Consider the following 25,871-nt stretch of genomic DNA (forward strand, 5'->3'; position numbering starts at 1 on the left):
ACAATAACAATTTTTCCTAATTTTAAAATACTACAAACAACAAAGGTGAGCCAAGGATCCCATTTATGATAGAACAAACACAAGCCTGATCAGGATACTAAAAAATCAAAATCACAAGAAAGGAAAGTGGCCCAGGGATATAGCCTCTTCCTTGTCTAAGATGCCTGAGATGTTTCACGGTAAAATAAATATTAGACCTAAAACCCATTTAGTGACACAGATTTAATTCAGCTCCATAAGTGAGTCCAGAGTTTGAGGTTCCCCAAATCAGAATGTCTGATAATCCATATTATTTGGAACTTGGTCTTTCAGGTTAAAACCTGTTTTTCTCCTGCTTAGAATTTAGGCAAAGTTCATTTTCACACCTGTGTCGTTGTTCTCATCTGTTTTTTCAATGCATAGCTCTGCCAAGCACCTGGCCACCCATGCAGTGGACACAGCATTTTTCTCCCCCTCGGTAACTTCATCCGCCATCAAATAAGGACCAGACATGTGGCTTGTCTCAACCCATCATCAGGGGAGATGACCAATGAGTAGAACAGTAATTTAGGGAGGTTCCATAAATTAACCCTTAATGAATCATATTGGTGTTGCAGTAAGAAATATAATTTATTCACACACTAAATTAGCTAAGAAGAGCCGATTTGGGTGGGAAAAATGTTTCTCATTATCATATCATAATCCTTGTTTACACTGGCATATGACTGATCCTCATGTCACATCTAACTTACCAAAGGGAAAATCAACCTATAGTTCCAGTCAAATGGGCTTACATACTTAATATTTGGGAAAAAATACTGTTCTGAGCAAATGTGTTTTCTTTCTCCCCCACATAGTATTCTCCTTTCATTCCTTACACACATGTGCATGCACACTCACAGAAACACGCATTCCCTCTGAAGGACAGGCAAGATACTCCAAATTTCATAAAGACATACCCTATGCCTGTGAAACAATATGATACCACTGCTCTGCAATCAGTAAAAACTTACATGACATTTTAGTCATATAACATTTGATTATCATGAATAAAAGAGAACATCCCTTTGAACTTAGCTGTAATGAAGTTTCTGAGACATGTTTCTGAAAAGCCCTGGCTCTCACTAGAAAGTGTTTTCTCACCGACTCATTCTATGCTAGGAGGCTAATATGGGTCACCTAAATTCTACCACAGTACAATTCCCTCACTTTGACATTTCTGTATATCTTTGAGAATATCGCAGTGATTGCAAATGATCACATAACATAAGAAAATGCCATGCCAATGGAAATTTTAACAGGGTCAACTCATATTTGCATTTAATTTATAATTTGGGAAACTGAATTCATGACAATTGCTGATCCTATCTTTAAAATGTCTTCTTATCAGTTGTTGAAATTGACATCACCTGAGGCACAGTCTCACTACTAATGAGGTTCCTTACCAATACAGTGAAATACCACACATTGTCTACTAGATAGGACAATCAGATTTTTTCCCCTCATTTAAACATAATAGTCTTTGATATTGGGTTTTAAATAATATCAGTTTGATTTAATGTTTCTCTTTTTACTCCCCCTAATTTACTTCAGTATGCAAATCCATTGTTTGACCCTATTTTGCATGAATTGCATTCACTGACAGAGTAATAAATCAATTTGAGATTAAACCCTGCAGAAACCTCAGATCCCACAAACTGATAAACAGAGTCAGGAGTCAGACTGATAAACTGGAAAAGTGCTGTGGAGAAATGGCAATTACTCATTCATGCATACATACATCCATTCAGTCAATTTTTTAAAATTGTGTCTTTTAGGATGTACTCTCCTCAAGATACTGGGGTACAAACAGCTGGAAAAAACACAGAGGTTTCTACTGTCAGTGGTGACAGGCCTTTAAGTAGTAAACAGATGCATAATGCATGTAGTTATAAAGAATAAAAAAGGCAGTGATATGAAAGAGAGGGAACATAAAGTTCTGGGTAAAGTAGTTGGTTTTCTCTTCTTGCAAGCACATGAGTCTGTTCTGCCCTTAGGACTACTGTACTTTCATTCTTTCTAATTGGAACACTTATTCCTCAGATCTGTGCTTTTTGAATGTAAACCAAAAATAAAATTCTAAGTCCCCCCAAACCCCGCCACCACCTGAATGGACCCTGCCTCTCAGCAAGGGCATTCCAAATTTAATCTGAAAAATTAGTTCAGGCCATGATGGGAATGGGGAGTTGGCCATGTCTCATTACAGCCTCCTCCCTTTTGCAATTACAAATAGAACAGATTCTTTAAGTCTGATAAGAAACATTTACAATTTTCTCTCTGAAAGGTGCTATCTGGAGGCTTCATCTGCATGATAAAACCTTGGTCTTGAAAACATCTTATCACAACCCAGACATTCTTTCTACTGATAATAACTCTTTCAACCAATTGCCAATCAGAAAATATTTGAATCCATTATCAGAAAGCCTCCTGCTGCCCGACCTTTCTGGGTCAAACCAATGTCCATCTTACATGGTATTAATTGATTCCTTGTATTTCCCTAAAATGTATCAAACCAAGTAGTGGTTTGCCCACCTTGGGCATGTGTTCTCAAAATTTCCTAGGGGATGTGTCATAGGCCACTGATAACTCATATTTGGTGCAGAATAAATCTCTTCAAGTATTTCACAGAGTTTGACAAAATCATCAATACCAAACTTTAGTGATAACATTTCAATTCAAATGTCACCTCCTAAAGTAGGATTCCACTTTCTCCTCCAGTCACTCTTGATCATATTATTATGTTAAACTTCCACAATTAAATTCATCACAATTTGTAAACCTTATAGCTATCATTAAATATCTCTTTTGCTGGTAGTTTATATCTTTCCTTCTCCAAGTACAAGCTTAGAGAGTAAGGATTATGTGTAGCTTATTCACTCCTGTACCTTCTATCCTCCACCTAGAGTGACAAGAGGTGCTCACTCAGGACTTGATTGGATGGATTGATGGATAAATGAATTAAAGTTTCAATGATTCACTTTCCTGGAGTGTGCCTGTTTTATTAAACATAAATTAGAGTTTATTATTATTTTTTCTGGCTTCTTTCTGGAACACTGTACAGACATTCCTAACATTTAGGTAATCACAGTGAGTAACTGCATTCAGCTATTCCTCTTAAGAGAATTCTGAGTATGTCCCTGTCTGCTCTGCCACTTCCAACTGCATGCATGGGGTCATTTCTTCACATTCAACCCATTAAATCATCATGAAAGGCACAGACTTTGGAGTCAGACTTGGAACCTATCCCCATCTTTGACATGTATACTAGTACACCTTTGAACAAGTTACTGAATTTGTCTAAGCTTCAGTTCGCTTTTCTTTAAAAATGCAATGATTTATTATTTACTTTTGACCAAATTCCTGTAAGTTAAACGATAATATTATTTTGGATTGAGAGTTGTCAGTTGACTTACAAAAGACACGTGGCCAGTAAAACAACCCCTACGTCTTTGACTCCAGATTTTGGCTCTTACTTAGCCTATCCTACCTCTCATCATCTGTTACATATTTTCTTCTCCCACTAGCCTCCAAGTTTTTGAGTCACAGAGACTGGATGTGTCATTTATCTTCCTGTATCTCCAAAGCCTGGCACAGTATTGATACATAATAAGAATTTACCACCACCATTTTCTCTTGCAAAAAAAAAAAAAAGTCATCTCCCACTCATCATGATGAAAAATACAGAAGAGGTCAAGGCTGGTACCAGCAGTGATGCTAGTAATAGCCACTAATCTTTACAAACAACTTATGTGCCAGGCACTTTAGTAAATTCTTTATCAGCATTTTTTGTAACTTAATCCCCTGAGTAATCCCACAAGACATGAACAATTAAGCCCTATTTTACTGATGAGGAAACTGAAGCTTAGAAAGATAGAGCACAGCTAAAGGTATTGAAACAAGGCAGTCAGGTCCCCAACCCGTACTCTTAACACATTGCAATACTGCTATTCTAAGTTTTGTGTTGTTTGGTCTCATTATGCAATGATGTAAAATGCACAGATGCCTCCTAGTATTTTTATGCCAGAAGATTTGGTCTTTATCCTGGTCTTTTCAATAGTTTCTCTTAGTTGTCAGCCTGTTACAGCTGCTAAAATATAAAGTCCTAATTATTTTCTCCATTATGGCTAGTGGGAACAATTCAACATGGAATTAGCATCTTTCTCTAGGGATTTATGGCCATTTAGCATGGTGTTGCCTTTTATTCTGTCCATAAGAGTGCAGATAATGAGCTACTTCTGAGAAGTAAAATAGCTTGAGCATTTTGTAATGTGGTGAATGTGATTTGAGTCATTAACCTATTACACTGGTTTGGTTTTTCAAGGAAAGGCTTGCTTTATATGTGACCTCCAAAATAAAGACATAGGAATGAGGTAGAAATCTTCCCTTAACATCCATTAGCAAAGCACGTGATTAAAACATTTACCAAAAGTCTTTTAACAAACATTTTTGGTAGTAACTTCCATAGGTTGTGCAATTTTTTAAGCTTCTACCTACTTTTTCTCCCCATGGGAAATAAGTCTGAAACTCCTGGTACTTATTCTAGAAAATAAGTGTAGATTTTCTTCATGTACTTTGGGATCTTTCCCAATATTCTGGTAGCAAGATGTACTTTTCTAGTTGCTTGACAGTTAGAGAATAGCTATTGGTTTAGTACTCTCTGATTTCCCCTTTAGAATGATTATTGATGCTCAAGGTAGAATCAAGAAACTCAAAGGGATAATGATGTTTGTGCAGCCTTGAAATTAAAGTGTAGAGGTTATTTGGGTAATTTCTTCCTGAGTTACAAAGTAAGAATTAAATTTCTTGGACAGAGGAATAGTCGCTCACACCTGTAATCCCAGCACTTTGGGAGGCTGAGACAGGAAGATCGCTGCAAACAGGAGTTCAAGACCAGCCTGGGAACATAGTGAGACCCTGTCTGTATTAAAAGTTTAAAAATTAGCCAGATGTAGTGGTGTGCACCTGTAGTCCCAGCTACTCGGGAGGCTGAGGAGGGAAGTTTGCTAGAGCCCAGGAGTTCGAAGCTGCCCTGAACTATGAGAACACCAGACCAGAGTGAGACCCTGTATCTTCAATCTAGCAGAAAACCTGTGGGCAGGATGATTCTCTGGTGGTCTTCAGAGTCTCTGGGAGCCTTAAAAGTCATGCAGAGATATTTCCCTGCAGACCACTTTGCGTGGCCTCCTAACTTCCAATAAAGTTTTGTGTCTTTGGCTAATTAAACTGAGGCGTAATCTAATCTTTCAATAGTCAGTTTTCCCTAATCTGGAGTTTTTTTGAAACTTAACAAATAGCTGTATAACTGTGAAATAGAACAGATTTTCAAAACCTCTATACCTCAAATTACAAACTATATTGCATGTAGCTTTTACTTGGACTTGGTCATTCAGAAAAGTGTAACAAAATGAACTTACATGTGTAAGTAGTTGCATAAGGGAAACCCTTTTAAGAATAATAGATAAAAGGAATGATCATATTAAGTTACACCTGAGGAACATACTTTATGTGCTGTATTTATAAGAAAAACAATGGGCCAGCCAGAAACAGTGCAACGGTCCACATTGTGGAGTGTTGTTTAAAACTAATTGAGTTATATTCATCCATTACTGAATGATGACTAAGTCGTCTCTCTAGAGGGGAGATGAATGACTACTCACTCTTTTTAAGGGACCTTGGAAATCTAGACTCTTGAGTCTTCTCTATCCATCAACACTTTCAGCACCTGCTTTCTCAAGAGTCTTGCATTCACTTACTTGGACGAAGATTGCATTCTTTCAGACTTTGAGGAAGTGACTGAGATTATGGGCTTTAAGTTCAATCTGAGCCCTGAAACTCATTAGCAAGTTACTTATTCCCCCAAAGTCTCAGTTTCCTCAACTATAAAATGGACATAACAGTCGCTTGCTTCACAAACTTCTTTGATGTAAATGAGATAATTCAGGGCTCGACATATAAAAGTACCCAGTAAAGGTACTACTACAACCACTGATTCAAGTATTCATTTGCATTTGCTTTGAATGCCTTTATCTAATTAAAACTCTGCTTTAAGTGAACTCATTATACTAGTCTAACTCTGTATTTTTCCCATTTGCCAAGTAAGGTGCCAGCAAAAGCTGCCAACAAAATTTACTGATTTCATGAAATCAAAGTGATGCAAAAGTTACTCCAAATGTTTCAGAGAAAACTTAATCATTAAACCAACGCTGAGAACAATCTGCATTACTTCAAGAATTTTGGAAGTCTCTTCTGTTTTTTTTTTTTTTTTTTGAGACGGAGTCTCGCTCTGTCGCCCAAGCTGGAGTGCAGTGGCCGGATCTCAGCTCACTGCAAGCTCCGCCTCCCGGGTTTACGCCATTCTCCTGCCTCAGCCCCCCAAGTAGCTGGGACTACAGGGGCCCGCCACCTCGCCCGGCTAGTTTTTTGTATTTTTTAGTAGAGACGGGGTTTCACCGTGTTAGCCAGGATGGTCTCGATCTCCTGACCTCGGGATCCGCCCGTCTCGGCCTCCCAAAGTGCTGGGATTACAGGCTTGAGCCACCGTGACCGGCCGATTATTGTTTTTCAATCTAAATGTTAGACAAATGACAAAACCGTGCCCTTATGGGTGTGTGTACTACAAATACACATAGACACACATATATATACAAACATATCTACAGACATATAGATATATATACACCTATACCTACAAATGAAGATACACACACACACACACACACACACACACACAAGCAACAATTTTAAACATCTACTGGGAAATACTTTGCTCAAAAAAAAAAAAAAAAAGGATAAAATGAAGACCTGGCTTCTTTCCATGTTAACAGTATTCTGGTGACTCAGAGGGTTCACTCCTAATGAAATCAGGAATATGCAAGTACTACCTTTGAATGTACTATGTATAACAATGCTATATATAGATATTTTCAAAAGCCCATTAATAAAATGTCCTCAATGGATTTCAATAATTCTCCTCTTTGCAGACAAGGTCTACTTCAATAACACTACTGTACATTCTTCAGGCCTGCAATATAAAATCCCTACCTTTCTTGGAAGCGCAGCTGACTTCTTCCCTACTTCAAAACCTCTGGAGTCTCCAACCATTGCTCTTTCCTGCAGCAATCCCCTCCACAACTTTGGTTTCAGTGCTGCCACAGCCGACTTTCATTCCACTGAAATCGACAGATGTGAGAACAACTACGGACCCGTGTAGCCAACAGTCAAGGAGATCCACTGGCTACCAGAAAAATGATGGGTCAGAAATATTTTAGCAAAAAAAGAAAAGAGACAAACTTGCTTTTCCTCTTTAAGTGTTTTTTATTTAAAAATCTAGTAAAAGATTGCAACAAAATGAGCCCTGGATTATGTCCTAGGGTTGCTGAATACAAGTCTCTCCATTTCTAAGGCTGAAGAATGATGCATTTCTGATCCTGCTATTGTTGACTTGGATTTAAATGATTATCTAACATCACTCAGACAAGGACGATTCCAAGTAACTAAATAACTGCAGCAGTAGCAGTAGCAACAATAATAACAAGCCCTGGGCTAAGAGTTAGGAGTTTGGGATTCTGCTCTGTGGTTTGCCTTTGTCTCTAGGATGTTAGACACAATTACTTCCCACTCTGAACCTCCCTTTCCCTTGCTATAAAAAAAAAGGAAGTGAACTTGAATATATCAGAAATTAATTCTAAATATATTTATTTTTAATCCTTACAAAAAATTAGCCGGGCGCGGTTGTGGGCGCCTGTAGTCCCAGCTACTCGGGAGGCTGAGGCAGGAGAATGGCGTGAACCCGGGAGGCGGAGCTTGCAGTGAGCCGAGATCGCGCCACTGCACTCCAGCCTGGGCGACAGAGCAAGACTCCGTCTCAAAAAAAAAAAAAATAAAAAAAAAAATAAAAAAAATAAATATATTTATTTTTAATCTTATAGGACAATTATGGAGAAGATCTTTTTTAAAAAAGTAATTGCAACTCGTTAAAGAGGTTGCATTCTGTAACAGTTCATCATATGCATTTTTTTCACATACAAGTAGAGACAGGTGCTTTGAAGACTGGGAAAATTTAGACAATAGGTTCTCACATTCTGGCCAGAAGGACTTATATTCTTAATGAAATCTCTTTTGTTCTGCTTGACAAAATATAGTCACTCAATATCTCTATGAAAATGAATTAGGAAATCCAAGTTAAAAATTGATATATTAAAGTTTGATAAAATATATTTCAGTGTGAGATGACTACTCAGTCATCCTGTGGTAAAACTTTCAGGGTAGAGGAAGACGATAACATTAATAAAATCCTGCCTGTCTAAATTCATTACAGACTAACATTATCCTTTGCCATTTCCCAATGACAGAACATACAAAGCAGGAGGTGGTTGAATTACCTTCTGCTTCCTGCTGAATCTTTCTTTAAGAATGTGAACATTTAATCAGAAGTGACAAGTTTCTGATCTAATGTTCCACATGGGAGGTGTGTACTCATGTGAAATTAAGGCCTCCTCCCTTATGCAAAAAGACAAAAAATGATTTTTAGATGGGTCAGCTACAACTGAGAACATAAGAAAGGCATTCCTTCCATAAGAACTGTCCTAATAAAATTGGTAGGAGTATATACCCTGAGCTACTTCATCAACTAATGAGACTACAAATTACAACCGTACAACTATAAGATTATAAATGTGTCACAAATAATTTTGCCTATTTCTCATTAAAACACAAAGTAAATTTTAAATAATAGTCCTGCATTTGGCAGCCACAACCAAATATTTCAGCTTATGTCAAAACCATAAGCCATATCCTATATTGGGTCAAGAAATATATTTTAAATGCCCTATCATGGTTGAAGAATGATGGTGAGGAGGGTTTTATTGACTTTACAAACATGCTTACTACACATTCATTGTTAATTTTAAAAGATACAGAATTGTATATATAAGATGAATGTTTTCATAATAAACTATATATATATACTTTTTTATTTTTTATTTTTATTTTATTTTATTTTTTTTTGAGATGGAGTCTCACGCTGTTGCCCAGGCTGGAGTGCAGTGGCGCGATCTCGGCTCACTGCAAGCTCCGCCTCCTGGGTTCACGCCATTCTCCTGCCTCAGCCTCCTGAGTAGCTGGGACTACAGGCGCCCGCCATTGCGCCCGGCTAATTTTTTGTATTTTTAGTAGAGACGGGGTTTCACTGTGGTCTCGATCTCCTGACCTTGTGATCCGCCCGCCTCGGCCTCCCAAAGTGCTGGGATTACAGGCTTGAGCCACCACGCCCGGCCATATATACTTTTTTAAAAGAAAAATACTTGAAAGGCATATACAGCAAGACCAAGGTGGTGGTTATTTCTGTGTGGTAGGATTGGAGTAATTTTATTTTCATAAGAACTATATTTTCTAAATAGTCAATAAGAAACATGTATTATTTCATGATTCAACAAGTATTTTACTGTGTTTGTTGAAGAGTTTTCAATGTGATAAAGTATGATGTAATATTAATGACTTGGCATAAATAAATAGAGCCAATTTAGATTTAGATTCTAAGTTTAAATGAAAATGTGCACTGTTATGCTCACAAAAAGATGACATCAATTGATAATTCAAGTTGACTGCTCTTTTGTGTACCTGAATGTTATGATGTTTTCGATTGCTTAATAAATCAGGGTTTTCTTCAAGGAGATAAATAGTTTCTGGAGCAATTGAAATATTTTAAATACTGTTTTATGCATAATGAGATGGAAGTGCTAAAAGGATATGTCGTACACTAGCAAAGTCACAGAATTAATGGGCTTTGGGGAGCTAGAATAAACATTTAGCAATCATTTAAATGAGTGATCAGAAGAATCATTAATTTTGGACAAGAATGCAGGTCTTCTGATTTCTTGTCCATTGTAATTATTCATTAGTTTTTGAAACCCAATAAATATCCTATTTTAAGTGAATAATAGTCTGAATTATATCTATGTGACCTTCTTTACGATGAGCATGTCAACACCAGATTAAATCTGATTTTTACCTGCTTGAGCTTCAGCTGAGTTCACTGATAGAATTCTGCTTCCTATTTAATATTTGAGTGATGGGCTCCACAGAAGCCCAAATCCCACCATTATGCAAAATACCTCAAGTATACAAACCTGCACTTGTACCTCCTGAACCTAAAATAATTATTTTAAAAAAATTCCAGGCCAAGCACAGAGGCTCAGACCTGCAATCCTAGCACTTTGGGAGGCCAAGGCAGGTGGATGGCTTGAGCCCAGGAGTTCAAGAACAGCCTGAGCAACAAGGAGAAACCCCACCTCTACAAAAATGATACAAGAAATACCCAAGTGTGATGGCACGTGCCTGTAGGTCCAGCTACTCAGGAGGCTGAGGTGGGAGAATTACTTGCACCTGGGAATCGGAGGTTGCTGCAAGTCGAGATTGCATTACTGTGCTTTAGCCTGGGTGACAGAGTGAGACACTGTCTCACACTCACACAAAAATTCTGTATTTCCTATATCATTTTTCTTTAAACTATTCTGAAAATGATCTAATTGGGCCAATGTTATTTTGGAATAGAGTATATTTCAGTCTGCTTTAAATATCTGCTTTTTAAATTGATAGGATTTTTTCTGCCTAGTCAACCGGAACGTCTTTTGTTATCACGTCTACAGCTAACCCACTCCCAAGAAAACATTCTTCTTCACATCTAGCCATATCTCTTGATGGAAATCTCTAAATAGTTTGGTAAATTACAGGATGTATTTAATTTTATAATCGGATTGTCCTGAGTTATCAACAGTGACCAAGAGTGAAGGTGAGTGGTATATTGTGAATGTCTGTGTCCCACAAATTCATGAGTTGAACCTAATTTCCAATGTAATGGTAGTGGGAGGTAGAGCCTTTGGGGAAATGATTAGGTCCTGAGGGCAGGCTCTAACAGGATTGGTGCCCATAGTTTGTTCTGCCGCTTTCACCTGGTGAGGACACAGTGAGAAGGTATCATCTATGAATAAGGAAACAGGACCTCATCAGACACCAAATCTGCTAGTGACTTCATTTTGCACTTCCCAGGCTGCAGAACTGTGAGAAATAAGTTTCTGCTGTTTACAAAGCCTCCCAGTTTATAGTATTTTATTATAGCAGCCCAAATCAACTAAGACAGTGAGAATTTTGTATTCAAGGCTTTCAATATTCTTTGATCACAAACTGCCATTTTAAGTCTTTTTTTAGAAAAAAGCACTTGGCCAAGCATAGTGGCTCATGCCTGTAATCCTAGCACATTGGGAGGTCGAGGTGGGCAGATCATTTGATGTCAGGAGTTGAAGACCTGCCTGGCCAACATGTTGAAACCCCGTCTCTACTAAAAATACAAATAATTAGCCAGATGTGGCAGCGAGCACCTGTAATCCTAGTTACGCAGGAGGCTGGGGCAGGAAAATTGCTTGAACATGGGAGGCAGAGGTTGCACTGAGCCGAGATTGCACCACTGCTCTCCAGCCTTGGAGACAGAGTGAGATTCACACACAAAAAAATAATAATAAAAATAAAAAAAATAAGCACTATTTATAACTTAATTATTCCTGAAGCTCTTCAAATGAAGTTGAGAAAACGGAAGAGTGATAAGACATGATGAGACGAAAAGGAGAGACTGGGTTTAGGGAGAACCATACAACACGTTATTAAATGAAAATTATTGAAGGCATGCTACAACTGAGGCACCTGGCTTGGGGATTGGGGGTCTTATTTAAGAGTTGTCATCACCTGGGTCCCATGCCAGGCATCTAATTTCCTTAGTCGTGATCTCAAGCTGTCAAATGCAATGGCTGGAGGTACCTGGCTCCACTATAAGTTTGTGTCCTCAACACTGTTTGACAGTCCTTTGAATTTTCTTCAGCAGTTTTCTTTGCATTCTAGGCATGCCTGGCCTAGGCCTTTCCCATTCCTTTCAATGTGCTTGCTCAGTCCCACTCTTTTTATTCTACACAAAGAAACTAGTGTCTTACTTCACAGAACAATGAAAAGATAACTAGGGTAAAATTATATAATTTCCCATCCATGCTTCCATTTATTTATTAAATATTAAGAGGTACTGAGCACTTACTATCCACCAGTTACTGTGCTACTCCAACTATATGATTTCATTTTTTATTCTCATAGATTATACATTAATTTACATTGATTAATCATTGACTCAAATAATGACTGGATAGTGAAAATATTGATAGCATCTAATTCACCCATCTTCCTATGAATGACGACAATAAAACCTGGAAATATGCTTAAGGTTCAATGAGAAGCCACTGACAAAAGTCCAAATTAAAACCCAACTTCCATTATCATTATTCTTTGTTAAGGAAATTGGTTGGATTCCCCATTTGGGTCCATTTATCTATCTGCATAGCATTAGAAATCTGTTCTCAGAGCCCCTGGAATGATTTTCATACTGAAAAGCAGTGGAATAACTAGGATATGCTGCAATCCTGTGCTTTTAGAGATGGGAAAACAGAGATCCAATCAGAATGAAAACAGTTAGAACTTAGTCCATAAAAAAGGGTCCATATTTCTAAATCCTCATCTCGTCTCCTGAAATCCCCAAGACCACTGTACCTTAATGCAAGTTTGTTGAGCAGCTGGTGTGCATGCTTAAATTTCTTGCTCACCAAGCACAAAATATGAGCATGAGCAGACTTAGAGTTCATGTTGTGCGCCATCAGAAGCAGTGGGCATGCTTCTGCAGAATGAAAATTTGACAATAGTGGTAGCAAGGTTCTGGTTGAAGAGCTTTGAGCACCGCTCTCTGGATAATGGCTTAGCCTGGCTATCCGTGATCATGGATCATGGATCTCACCCACTGAGCCACACATCCTCTGAGATGAGACGACCCCCTCTTCTGACACAGGTACTAAAAGGATGTGTTCATAGAAGATTTGCTACACATGAGAGATGGGAACTATCATCCCATGACTGCAGACCTTGTAAATGTTGAGTGGTATTTCCCAGATAATAGAACCAAAGGTCCCGAGGCCTCTGAAACATGAAATTTTGTTCTCCATTTTTTTTGTGTTTTGAGACAGGGTATGGCTCTGTCATCCAGGCTGGAGTGCAGTGGTATAAATACGCTCATTGCAACATCCACCTCCTGGGCTCAAGCCATCCTCCCACCTCAGCCTCCTCCAGAGAGGCAGGCACTACAGGCACATGCCACCATGCCCAGCTAATTTTTATATGTTTTGTAGAGACAGAGTTTTGCTATTTTGCCCAGGCTGGTCCTGAACTCCTGAGGTCAAGCAATCTGCCCACCTCAGCCTCCCAAAGTGCTGACATTGCAGGCATGGGCCACCATGCCCAGCCCCAAATTTTATTATGAAAACATTCAAACAGACAAGTTGAAAAAACAACACAATGAACACTTACATACCTACCATTAAATTCAATAAGCATTGATATTTTGCAATACTGCTTTCTCTATCTTTATTATGTTTTAATATCTGAAGATTTCACTGAAGAAAATCCTATGAAAGAAGCTTACTCAGATGGTGTAAATGACGGTCCTTCCTTTAACCTTCCCCACCAATCTTCATTTGTCTTAATGGGAAAGAAGTTTAAGCCCTTAAATTTTGCCTTAAACTCACAAGACATTTAGCTTACAGGCTTAGTTCTACCCAATTTCTTGGTCACTGCCTTGATATTTAAAGTGTTTCCTGTGCCAGCTTCCCATATCCAGGTCTACGTGGTTGCCCTTCAATACATCTTACCCAGACTAGTAAACTTTACCAGTGCCAAATTCTTTACAAAGATCTTGCCTGTGCCTCAGAAATCCTAACAGCAAAATTCCCTACTAAACTGGAACCGGTGTGAACCACAGGACTGAATAATGCACCTTTCACAGAAGACTCAGGCAGGTTGTTCACTAGGGCCTTATTTTTATCAATCCAGAATAAAGCCTGTACTTATGGACTAATAAAAGTTGTTTCCATCTAAACACTTTTTTATCTTTTTTGTTCCCTGTATGCTCTCAGGTGATTCCTACTATTCTTTATTTCCATCTTGCCAGTACCTAAGAAGCAGGACAGAATAGTGAAGATCAACGTCTTTGCCTTCAGATAACTAAGCTCTTCTGCATAGCAGCTGTGTAATTTTGTCAGCAACTTTCTTCATTTCTTCATGTAAGATGGAGAAAATGATGGTACCCATTTTGCAGGGCTAAAGTTAATATTAATAAGATAATATATGCAAAGTTCTGTGTAACTTTTTTACAAAGTTCTGTGTAACAGTGACAAGTACATGCTAAGTCTCTTAATGAGTACTAGCTACCGATACTAGTATTATTAATATTATTACTATTTTAAGTGTCGTTTCAATGCAGCCCTATGGAATACAGACACAAAATAAACTTCTTACTACAGTATCAGCAATAGAAAATTACTGGCTGGGGGTGGGTAAGTAGCAGGAGGGGCTAAGTATTGTAGAATCAACTGTAACAATAGAATAATATATTTTAGCACTATATAAAATAGAGCTAGAAATTAAATAGAAAAATAGCTAACTTTAACTGAATTCCTTTTACTTATCTATTGCAAATGAACCTCCTTGAGTTGAGAAAGATCTGATATGCATTAAATTTCTCTCTAAGGAACAAATTGTTCTACTATTTGCCCATTAAAACTGGAACGGGACATCTATATATTTCTGATGAAAGTTCTTATTAATCTCCCCTTCACAATTAACAATACAGCTGAGAGAACAATCACCATTCATGAGTCCTCTCCTTGGGGAGGCGTTAATTCTATGCATGTTAGACGTGTTCAGGAGCCTGCATATTTTTTTATAGCCTTTGATGGAAGTGGGAATGGGAGAATGATGATTTCCCAATGTCATGAGTTAAAGGTACAGCAATAGTGTCCAGGTGATCTTAATGATAAGAATAACTTGTCATCAGTTTTGTTTGATTAATGACTTAATGATATAAAGAACCAATTCATCATCTATAATATTGATTTACCCTTTTTCCCTCTCAATTCTTTTTTTTTTTTTTTTTTTTTTTGAGACGGAGTCTCACTCTGTCGCCCAGACTGGAGTGCAGTGGCGCGATCTCGGCTCACTGCAAGCTCCTCCTCCCGGGTTCACGCCATTCTCCTGCTTCAGCCTCTCGAGTATCTGGGACTACAGACCCCTGCCACCACGCCTGGCTAATTTTTTTGTGTTTTTAGTAGAGACGGGGTTTCACCGTGTTAGTCAGGATGGTCTCAATCTCCTGACCTTGTGATCCGCCCGCTTCGGCCTCCCAAAGTTCTGGGAAATACAGGCGTGAGCCACCGTGCCTGGCCCCCTTTTCCTCTCGATTCTAAAGGCATTCTGATTGTTGATTTTCCTGTCCACTCAACTTTGCCTACATGCATTTATGAATTCATCCTCAACCTTTACTGCATTGCTATTTACAGTGTAGGTGCTTAGTGCTTAGTCAGTATTGGGTATACAAAGGAGAATATGACACGTCCTGTGCCCTAAAAATAGGTATTCTGGAGAAACAGGAAGAGCACAGGGTGATTTTTGCATTATTCTTGTGAAGATGAAGTGATATGATGGACAAAATGCATCCAGCTCTGGGTCTGCTCTGGGTAACTTATCATTTCTAAGTCTCCTGCCTTCTTCTAGATTCTTACCTCCCTCCATGCTTAACTTTTTAAAAATGTTAAACTACAACCTTCTTTCATTCCCTGTTCTCCACTGCACACATGGTCACCCTCTCATCAAGGCCTCTCTGATACGGTATGTTTTGTAGTTGATTCCAAGTAATAATTTTAGTATCATGTATCTGCTGAACACAATTCTTTCCATTAGTACTTTCGAAGTCCACCACTTCAGTAGAATCTTTTCAAACTTTACCAGTCAACTTACATTCTCTCTCTATTTCCTTCTTTTCTGAGGCATGTATGTGAGCAGTGCCTGTATCTAACTCATTTCTCTACCACCAGTGCTTGCCACGGAGTACAAATGTGCTCTCGTTCTGCCTTTCTCATCCCTCCCTCCCTTGAAGGCCAAATGCCTTTTTCTCTACAAATGTCATAAACAAAAGAGCTGAATCTTAGGATCTGAGATGATGTATCAGTCAGGAGTACTGAATATAGCAGAAAATAAAAATGAGATAGAATAGACAAGAAATATGTGGGATTGGAGGCATCCCGTTGAGGGCTCTGGCTCTGAACTTGGAACAGGGTTCATGTACCCTCTCCAGAGATTACTTTCTTTGCAATCTTTGGCAAATTGCATCAGCCTCTGTTTCTTCATTTGAAAATAAAGACAATAGCAGTTCCTAATGTATGAGGCTGTTGTAAGGGTTTACTAGAATAACGCATGAAAGCACTTAGCTCAATGTCTGACCCATAGCAAGGGTTCAATAAATGAATATTAATGTTATTATTATCACCATTATGAGAAGGTAACCACATATTCATGTAACACAGAATAAATTATGCAACTGAAAATCTGAGTTTAGAATTTCTTCCACTCTAATGAAGAGAATTCTTTATATTATAGTGTTTTCAGAAAAAGTTGTATTTTCTCCTTTTTTTTTCTAGAAAACCATCTTTTAATATGAAAACATGCTTTCAGTACAGAATAAACTTTAAAAGAAAAGCGATCTTATTCTACAAATTATCCTCACCCAAATATCAGAGTATCACAAGTATCTCCTGACATAGAGGGATATTTGAGTATAAATTTCCTATCAATAAACATGAGATGACTACTTTATTTATTTGCAAGTCTGATTGCTCCTTGGAAGGTAAGAGGTCACAATAAGCTTTCTCATCATCAGAGGGGCATGATCCCGTTCAGGCAGCTCAGAAGCAATTTCTAAAACACAGCGTCTCCCACATTCAAACAATTATTTGGCATTCACCATGTTTTTGCATTTTAAAGAAGCCCTGTGTCTCAGCTATTTTGATATTGTTTATCCCTACTCCTTAAAGAAAGCAGCTTTAGGATCAGCAGCTGATATTGGAAGATAATTCAGAAAAGCGCAGTCTTAGTTGGAGTTAAGTCCCTTTGTAAGCATGCTACCTTAAGCTCTTGAATGTCTAGTGGATAGGAGGCTTAGCTGTTTCTTAGTAGAACTGAAGAAAGAGTAAGGAAAATAGCACAATACTTCCATCCAGTGAAAAGTGACAGCTATTTTGTTCAGCAAAAGTTATATTTTGAATTGGGGACAACAGACCTGAGTCCATAAAGGACGGTGCCATCAGGATGCAGGCGGATCATGCGGTTCTTAACAGTCACTCCGTGCACAAATGACTTCTTATCGTTCAGGAAATAGGTATCAGGCACCCAGAGCTGGTCTGCCACTCTGTTGTCCAGAGTCAAGTTTAAAGGTATTACATTATAGGACAGCCTCTTATCTCTCCAGGCTTGTTGAAAGTACATTGTCAAGGTATAATCCTGTAAATGTGAGAAAAAAACATGGTTAGTTTACACCCAAACAGATCTGGGGGATAAGCAAACATCTCCGTATTAATAAGAAAATAAATTTATTTTTAATTTTGTTTTATTTTTTTGATACAGGGTCTCACTCTGTCACCCAGGCTGGACTGCAGTGGTGCGATCTTGGCTTAATGCAGCCTCCCTCTCCTGGGTTCAAGCAATTCTCCTGCCTCAGCCTCCCAAGTAGCTGAGATTACAGGTGTGTGCCACCACGCCCAGCTATTTTTTTGTGTTTTTAGTAGAGACAGGATTTCACCATGTTGGACAGGCTGGTCTCGAACTCTTGACCTCAGGTGATCTGGCCACCCCAACCTCCCAAAATGCTGGGATTACAGGCATAAGCCACCACATCTGGCCAAGAAAACAAATTTATATATGTATGTGTGTGTGTGTGTGTATGTGTGTGTGTGTGTGTGTGTATGGCCACACAGTACAAACATATACTATTCACATATATAGGCAAATACTAATTTATTAAACCCATTCTTACCCAGTACCTGGCATGGGCCAGGCACAGTGGTGGGCACTATGAATACAGAAGTGAAGAGAATATATTCACATGAAATTTATGATATATTTCCAAGGAAGAAAGATATTAAGGAATAATTACCTAATGATTAATTTGTGCTTTCCAAAGTGGAGTACACAGGACTCTTTTAGGTGAGATATAAACACAATTTAAAAAATAGTTATGTATTTGTTTCTACGTGTACTAACAAAATCAACTAGCACATCCAAACCTAAGAATTCATCAATTCATTCTTCCATTCATTCATTCATTAAATATATAATTTGTATACAGTAGTTGACAGGAACCATTGAGGTGCTGAGATGAAAGTGGTAAACAAGACAGATTAAATGCCTGCTCTCAGGGAATTTAAAAACAAAGCATAGATAGATCAACAGAATCATGTCAAATAATGCTACATTTTATGAAGCACATAAATCGAGGTGCAAAATATCTAACTAGAATGGTGACAAAAAGCTTTTCTTGGGAGTTGGTATTGTGCAGAGAGCAGAGAAGGAGCCCAAACCACTGGCTCTTAGGAAAAGAACATGCCAAGCAGAGGGGACTCTGTAGAGGCCCTACGATAAATAGACAGGCCTGGCATGTTTGAAGAATCAGTAAGACCTGCTCATTTGAGCCAGTGATACATAGGGAGAGTAGAAACACAGCAGTCAAGACAATTAGCCCCATGAAATTTTAGAAGGGTATGCTTATTTAAAATAGATTGTTACAAAGTGGGTAACTTATTATGGTAGTAATTGCGAGAGTTTGTAAGTGAGAATCCTAATCAGTCTAGTCTAATCAAGGTGGGCTTTCCAGGAAAGGTGACATGTACACTGAGGATAATGTAAGCTTCTCAGCTATCTAAACAAAATGAATTCAGTCAGTTTATCACGAGAATTTTAATCCCAACATTATGGACAAATAGGCTGGGCTACAACTTTTAGACACAGTGGGCTGGCTGCTGTAATGTGACCAGTGCTCTTGGAGTTCCAGTTCTACCATTTCTCAATTCTGTTTCTAGGAGGTAAATATACACAACTTCTTTTAGTTTCAGTTCCACTAAATATAAATGGGGCTTTTAACACACGCCTGATCTAATCAGAAGGTTATTATGAAAATTAAATGTACAACTCAAATGCAATTTGTAAACTACAAAAAGCTATATTCTATGAATGAAGCATTTATAAGTGACATATTTTATCCATTAGAAGCCTATGGGTACAATGTAATTGCTCTCTCACCCTCATCTGAATGACTAAGTGAAGGTCCAAATATTCATTTGAAAAGCATAATTACAATTCTATTTTAAAATCAGTTCACAATGCCCTACTTGAGGGTTTTTAAAAAACTAGAGTCATGTATTAATTATCTCTGCAACCTGAGAGGCTAGAGCAGTGCCAAGGGCTCAAATAACGAGTGAATGAAAGAATATATGTCCAGTAAGCTATGCCTAGTGGATTTCTGTCCAAATCTGCATAGTTTTGTGTATAAGACACACACTTAAAATTCAGTAAAATCTTGCATTTTTCTAACGTTTGTTGAGATTTATACATCTTAATTTGGTTATATCATTTTGAAATATGACTCATATTATCTGCTCTAACACCAAACAGTTTTCATAGGAACAACGTAACTCATTGTAAAAAACATTTAAATATTTTCTGAGGCTTAGAAAACACACACATTTTGACCTTACTCAGAAATCAGGGTAGGACCTTCCAATTTTACAAACAAACTTCTATCCTAACAAAAGACATATTAATATCCTAAATGTGTATCAAATAGTTGTTGGTGAAATTTGCTTTAGTGGATTACTTTAGTTAGCATTCTGGACTGTTCTGCAGCACCGTGCTTTAGTGAAGAATTAGTTTGAAGATCTCTAGAGGAGCATGTTAGTTTATAATAAAAGCAAGATGAAGATTCATGGATTATATAACTAGAAAACAGAAAAAGGATCAGATACATATTTTTGTGTGTTCCTATGTTACAAATAACCTAAAAATAGGACATAAAAAATAAACCATGCAATTAAGACTGTGCTGGAAAGAATACATTTACTGATTTCCAATTCTTGAAATGGAAAAATAGACTATTATCACTACAAGAAGAGAAAGCTACTTACACTTCTTTCATAAGCCCTCTTGCAAGTTAGGAGAAATAATACTGTTTGGAAGGTGCTGAAGTTTATCAATCAGCTGAGATGTGTTTGGACACAGGACATTATCTTATCTTTTGAACTAAGTAAATGGTAAGATTGTGAGACTCTGCATTACATGCTTACTTCTGTTATTTGTCAGCAAGGCAGTGCCTGCTAAAAAATGCTCCCAGACAGGCCCTGGTGATTCTGCAAACTGTCACATCAATTTTGATTTCATTTATTTTCAAATACACATCATGACACTGTCAAGAAAGGAAGAAGCTCCTGATTCTAACTCAGTGTTAGTGCACATAAAAAGAAAGCGTGGTCCTGTCTTCTACCCTTTCCCCTAGGCTCCTAGTCACCCGAGATAAATCCTTTGTACTTTAATATTGCAAGGCTATCCTTCACATTTGACAACTCCACCTTTGGGAACTTGTTTCACAGTTGGTTTATTCACACTGAAAACCCCCAAATAAACCACTTCTGGGTGCTCCTTGATCCATGTCATCACCACCCGAGAAGGATTGATATAATTAAAACTAAAGCCAATTGATTTTCAATACCAAACAAGATAAAGTAAACCCATTGCAGGTAATTTCTCTGACGAATTACAACTAAAAATTCTGGAAGAAATAAAATCGCAACTACCTGATGACTATGCAAAGTGGAAAGACTGAGGAAATAATCAAAATGTGAGAAATACTACTATAAGAATGAGTTTCTTGATTATTTTTCTTCTTCCTTTTGTACTCCTTAAAGTAGCGTACACACACACACACACACACACACACACACACACCCGCAGCTAAAAGTATAAAGACCTCAATAAACAGAGAGAGATGTTTCTGGACTCACAGATTGAATATTGTTAAGATGTCGATACTCCCTAAATTGGCCTACAGATAAAATGCTATTTCGTTTCATCTTAAATGCTATTCATTTCATTTCAAATCCTATCAGGATTTTTTTGTAGATGTTGGCAAGGTGATTCCAAAAATTTATACATATATATTTTATATAAAAAATACATATATATCTTTATATATATGAAAGAGAATAGCTAAAACAATTTTGAAAGGGAAAAACAATGCTGGAAGACTCACGCAATCTGATATCAGGACTTACTATACTGATTTAAATACCTACTAATATTACAACAGTGTGCTAGCATTGGTAGAAACATAGGGTCTAAAACAGAAGAGTCTAGAAATAAACCCATGCACTAATATGTTCAATTGATTTCTGACAAAGGTTCAAAGACAGTAGACTGGAGAAAGCATAATCTTATTATATAACAAATAGTTTGGATCAAATGGAACATCCATATACAAGTAGACAAATGGATATGTAGATTTAAAAATTTGACCCATACTTCACATTGTATATAAAATTTAATTCCAGATGTGTCATCGATTTAAGTGTAAAGTGTAATACTATAAAACCTTAAGAGAAAAATGGAAGAAATTTTCTGACTTTCAGCAAAGACTTCTTAGATACAAACCTAAAAGTATAAGCAATAAAACAAAAAATGATAAATTGGACCTCAACAGAATTTAAACTTTTTTTTTCTTTAGGAATGACACTATTAAGGGAGTGAAAATGTAAACTACAGATTGGAAGAACATATTTTCAAATCACATATCTGACAAACAACTTCTATCCATAAATATAAGCATATAATAATTCTGAAAATTCAAACAATCCAACAAAGATAAGCAAAAGATGTGAACAGACACTTAACCAAAGATACAAATATAGTAAATAAGCATATAAAATGATGCTCATCATCACTAGTCATTATGGAAACAAATTAAAAAACACAATGAGATCCTACCACACACTCGTTAAAGAAGTGCAAATAAAAACATCAAAAAACAACGGACAGTTCCGAGTGCTGGTGAGAAGGTACACCCAAAGTCTCATGCATTGCAAGCAGAAATACAAAACTATCAGCCACATGGGAAGCAGTTTGACAATTTATTATAATGTTAACATACATTTGACATAAAACCTAGCAATCCCACTCCTGTGTGCAATTGTTTACAGCAGATGCATTTTAATTGCCAGAAGTGGAAGGCATCTGAAAGCTCTTCAGCAGAGAGAGGGATAGACAAATTGCAAAGCATCCCTGAAACAGACTACTACTCAGCGAAAAAAAGGAGCCAACTTATTGATATAAGCAATGTCATTAATGGTTTTCAAATACAGAAAGCTAAGTGAAAGAAGCCAGATTCAAAGGGATACATATTGTATCATTCCATTTGTATGACGTGAAAAAGGTGAAACTATAGGGATGAAGAACAGATGAACTGTCCCCTGGGATTCAAGATGGGGGAGCAGTAGACCTCAAAGGGCAAGCATGAGAGAATCATTTTGGGTAACAGAACTGTTCTGCTTCTCAATAGCAGTGGTGGTATTAGCATTTTAGGCATTTTTCAAAACTCAGAACTGTATACCAAAGTGAGTGCATTTTTCTGTATATAAATAAAAAAATAAATGTTTAAACTGCTTTCAAAAAAGCATAGTCTCTGGGATCAGACACACCTAGGTCCATATCCCAGTATGTTTATGTTCCTCTGATGTGACCTTGAAGGAAGCCTTTCAAATCTCTGAGCCTGTTTCCAAGCCAAAAGAACAACTACAGCTAATTAACACAGGAACTGGGGGAAACAAAAGCTGTCTGACATCTGGAGGGAATAAAAAAGGTAGAGTTATGCTATAAGTTAAGTCTCCTTCATGAATACACAGGGACACAGGGCTCCACCAGGACAGTCTGGCAGGGCCACGCAAAATGGTTATAGGCTCTCAATTCCCAAATTGTACAACAGTGCACTTAGAGTAGGTGGTTTCCAAGGCCATTTCTGCAGATGAAATAATTCCATTCTAGAAAATCCTCTGCTGACCTTATATTTAAACTCATGTTGTCATTTAAAAATCTTCTATATGTCTAAACACTTTTTGTTTTTGCTTTTATTATCTTTATAATTTGTTTTCTATTGCCAAGATTTAAACTTTTCCTGTCTCTCTGGCTCAGTGTCTAAAAAATACAGACTGTAAAAAAACGTGTCTGTGTTTCTTATCTTTTTTAAGTTTATTGTTTTGTAAAGTGCCTATTCATCCTCATTGAACATTTTTTTATTTGGACATTTACTTCTTGTTATAGGATATTTGAATATGCACACACATACATATGTATCACATGTTATTGCCTTTTAAATTTCTTTTAACTTTATAGTTTGAAACAAAAACGATATATAGAGTTTCTGCATAGTTTTTACATAGCTTTCTCTAAAACTAACATTTTGCAAAGCCATAAAGTAATATAAAACCAGGAAATTTACCTATATAATAATATTAACTACAGACCTTATTAGACTGTCTTTCATATCAATAATGCCCTTTTTCTGTTCAAGGATCCAACCCAAGAATCACCTTACACTTAACACTTATGGTTCTTAACCTTCAACCTGTGACAGTTCCTCAATGTTTCCATGTCTTTGATGAGGTTAATGCTTTTGAAGAGTAGCGGTCAGGTTTTTTGGTGGTGTTCTTGAATGTCTTTCAGTTTGGATTTGTTTGATGTGTGCTTATGATTAGATTGAGATTTTACCATTTGGGTCAGTGTATCACCTAAGCAATGTTGTATCCATCATATAAAGTGTACGCATAAAGTGTACATAATGTCAAAATGACATTCTGGAAAACTCCGGTCATCTTAATCTTGAATAGTTGGTTAAGGTAGCATCTGCTGGGCTTCTGCATCGTGAAGCACTATTATCCTTTGTAATAAACAAATATCTTGGGTAGATATTTTAGGATTATGGAAATTAATAACATATTTACAGTGATAGCTATAATCACTGCAGTTTTTTGTGTGGTATTTTTGGATGCTTTCTAAATTTCTCTTCATTAATCTAAACCTGAATCAACATATTCATTCAATGACAATTTTTAGGTACTAATAAGACAAACCAAAAAAAAGGAAACACCAACATTAGCCACTGAAAGAGTTTTATCATTAGAAAATGAGAAATATCTCCTTGAGAATCACTTTCCATTTACTCTTATTTTCCAGACTAATGGCATTGTTCTGGCCACTTGAAGCTATACAACTTCATTCTGGATGTGTGATGCAACATCTTCCCCTGTTTCAAGTCTGCAGGTTGCATGTGAGTGGCTTCTATGCCCACCTGGACCTGAATGATTATTCAACGATGAGCTTCAGCCCTCCCCTTCCCCTTCATTTATCTTCATTTATATGGTTTCCAATATGCATTTATTTTTCTGTAGAGACTTCAGTATTTATTATCTACGGAGTTTTTCCTCTTTTCTTTTAAAGCATGGCTATGTATATGGGGAAATTCTCAATTTAATTATGTCTTTTTCCCTACCATTTCTCTATTTGACAATAAGATAGCAGGGTAAAGGGGTTGTTTCACATGTATTTTGTCTGCCATTTAAAGATACCTAACAGCTTATTTTTTAATGATCAGAGTTTAAAGTTTATTTTCATCAGTGATAAGGTGTGGTTTGCTTAATTTGCTTTGTCCATTAGAACTATACTTTATAAGCTTTGAAAATTACCATTATTGAACTAAAATCTTGAGCTTTCGTGATTAAACTTGCTTGTTGAGTTCTTCTAGATAATGGCTTTGTCTCCAAAATTAGATGGTTTCAGAGAAATCGCTCTCTCTGCTATCAGGCTTTCATAATTTTAAAAGACAAAATATTTAACTTCATCTTAATTACCCCTTGTTGAAAGAACAACTGTGTCTAATATACCATCATTTATTATTTTCCTTCACTCATGCTATACCAAAGTTGAGGTTTTGAGCTGAGAATCTGACCTTCTGTCTTTCATAAGATAAGGTTAATGTTTTTAGGGTAATAAAAATCTGTGATTTAGAAACTATGAGAGCAAGTGTTATTTAATTTAAATGTAATACAAGTTTCATGTGAATAAAACTCCACAATTGTGCAGCACATATTTGTAGCTTTTACTATCATTCCAGGTAGAACGTTTTAACTTTAGGCATTTTAGAAAAGTTTTTCAGTTTGTCAGGTATTTCCATTTTTAAAAAATATGACACAATAGGGCTGATTTCCAAAGAGTAGAATGTCAAACTCTTTTCAAAATTAAAAACTTGTTTTTTTCCACTTCATGGGAGAAAATACATCTGATGTGTAAATTATTACCTGAATAATACCAAAATGAGGCCTAAGTTATATAGTACATACATTCTCAACATCATAGGCTGTGAGAGTAAAGATTACATCTTAGTCATGTGTATAAAGTCAGTATTTCTGGTAAATGGTAGAAACTACAATTGCCTCTTATGTGGTATAAATTTCCTGTTGCATACATTGGAATATGTACAGAGATTTCTAAAATGTGCATATTCTTTGCTCTGATATTTGTATTTGCATGCTTTGGAATATTTATAGAAAATAATTAAGCAGCAAGTTTTGACAGCTTTACTTCCAAATATTGTCATAAGTCTATTACATCTATCTCCAATACAAACAATCTAGTTTAAGGCACTAATATTTATGAGTTACCATAATGCCATTGTTACTATCTCCTTGAGGCTAACCCTTGCTCCTACAGTGTAGTAGAAATGTAAAGCAAATCATGTCTTTTTCTTGCTTAAGATGGTCTAAAAGCATTTTATTGCACTTAGAATAAAATCCAAGCTTATTACGATGGCCTTTAAGGCCTATATAACCTGGATTCTACCTACCTCCTTG

The 25,871-nt window shown here is 37.0% G+C and overlaps 1 protein-coding gene across 2 annotated transcripts in view; it reads right to left on the reverse strand.

The window, feature by feature from the left end:
- The window catches only part of GABRB2 (gamma-aminobutyric acid type A receptor subunit beta2), a 260,765-nt gene that overhangs the window by 154,658 nt on the left and 80,236 nt on the right, over positions 1 to 25,871 (reverse strand). For both annotated transcript variants that reach the window (XM_015141351.3, NM_001168328.1), the window contains exon 4: positions 17,210 to 17,430. In XM_015141351.3, the coding sequence (XP_014996837.1) occupies positions 17,210 to 17,430 (221 nt within the window). The remainder of the gene's footprint in view (positions 1 to 17,209; positions 17,431 to 25,871) is intronic.

The sequence above is a fragment of the Macaca mulatta genome, chromosome 6 (genome assembly GCF_049350105.2).
Source record: "Macaca mulatta isolate MMU2019108-1 chromosome 6, T2T-MMU8v2.0, whole genome shotgun sequence".
Taxonomy (NCBI): Eukaryota; Metazoa; Chordata; class Mammalia; order Primates; family Cercopithecidae; genus Macaca; species Macaca mulatta.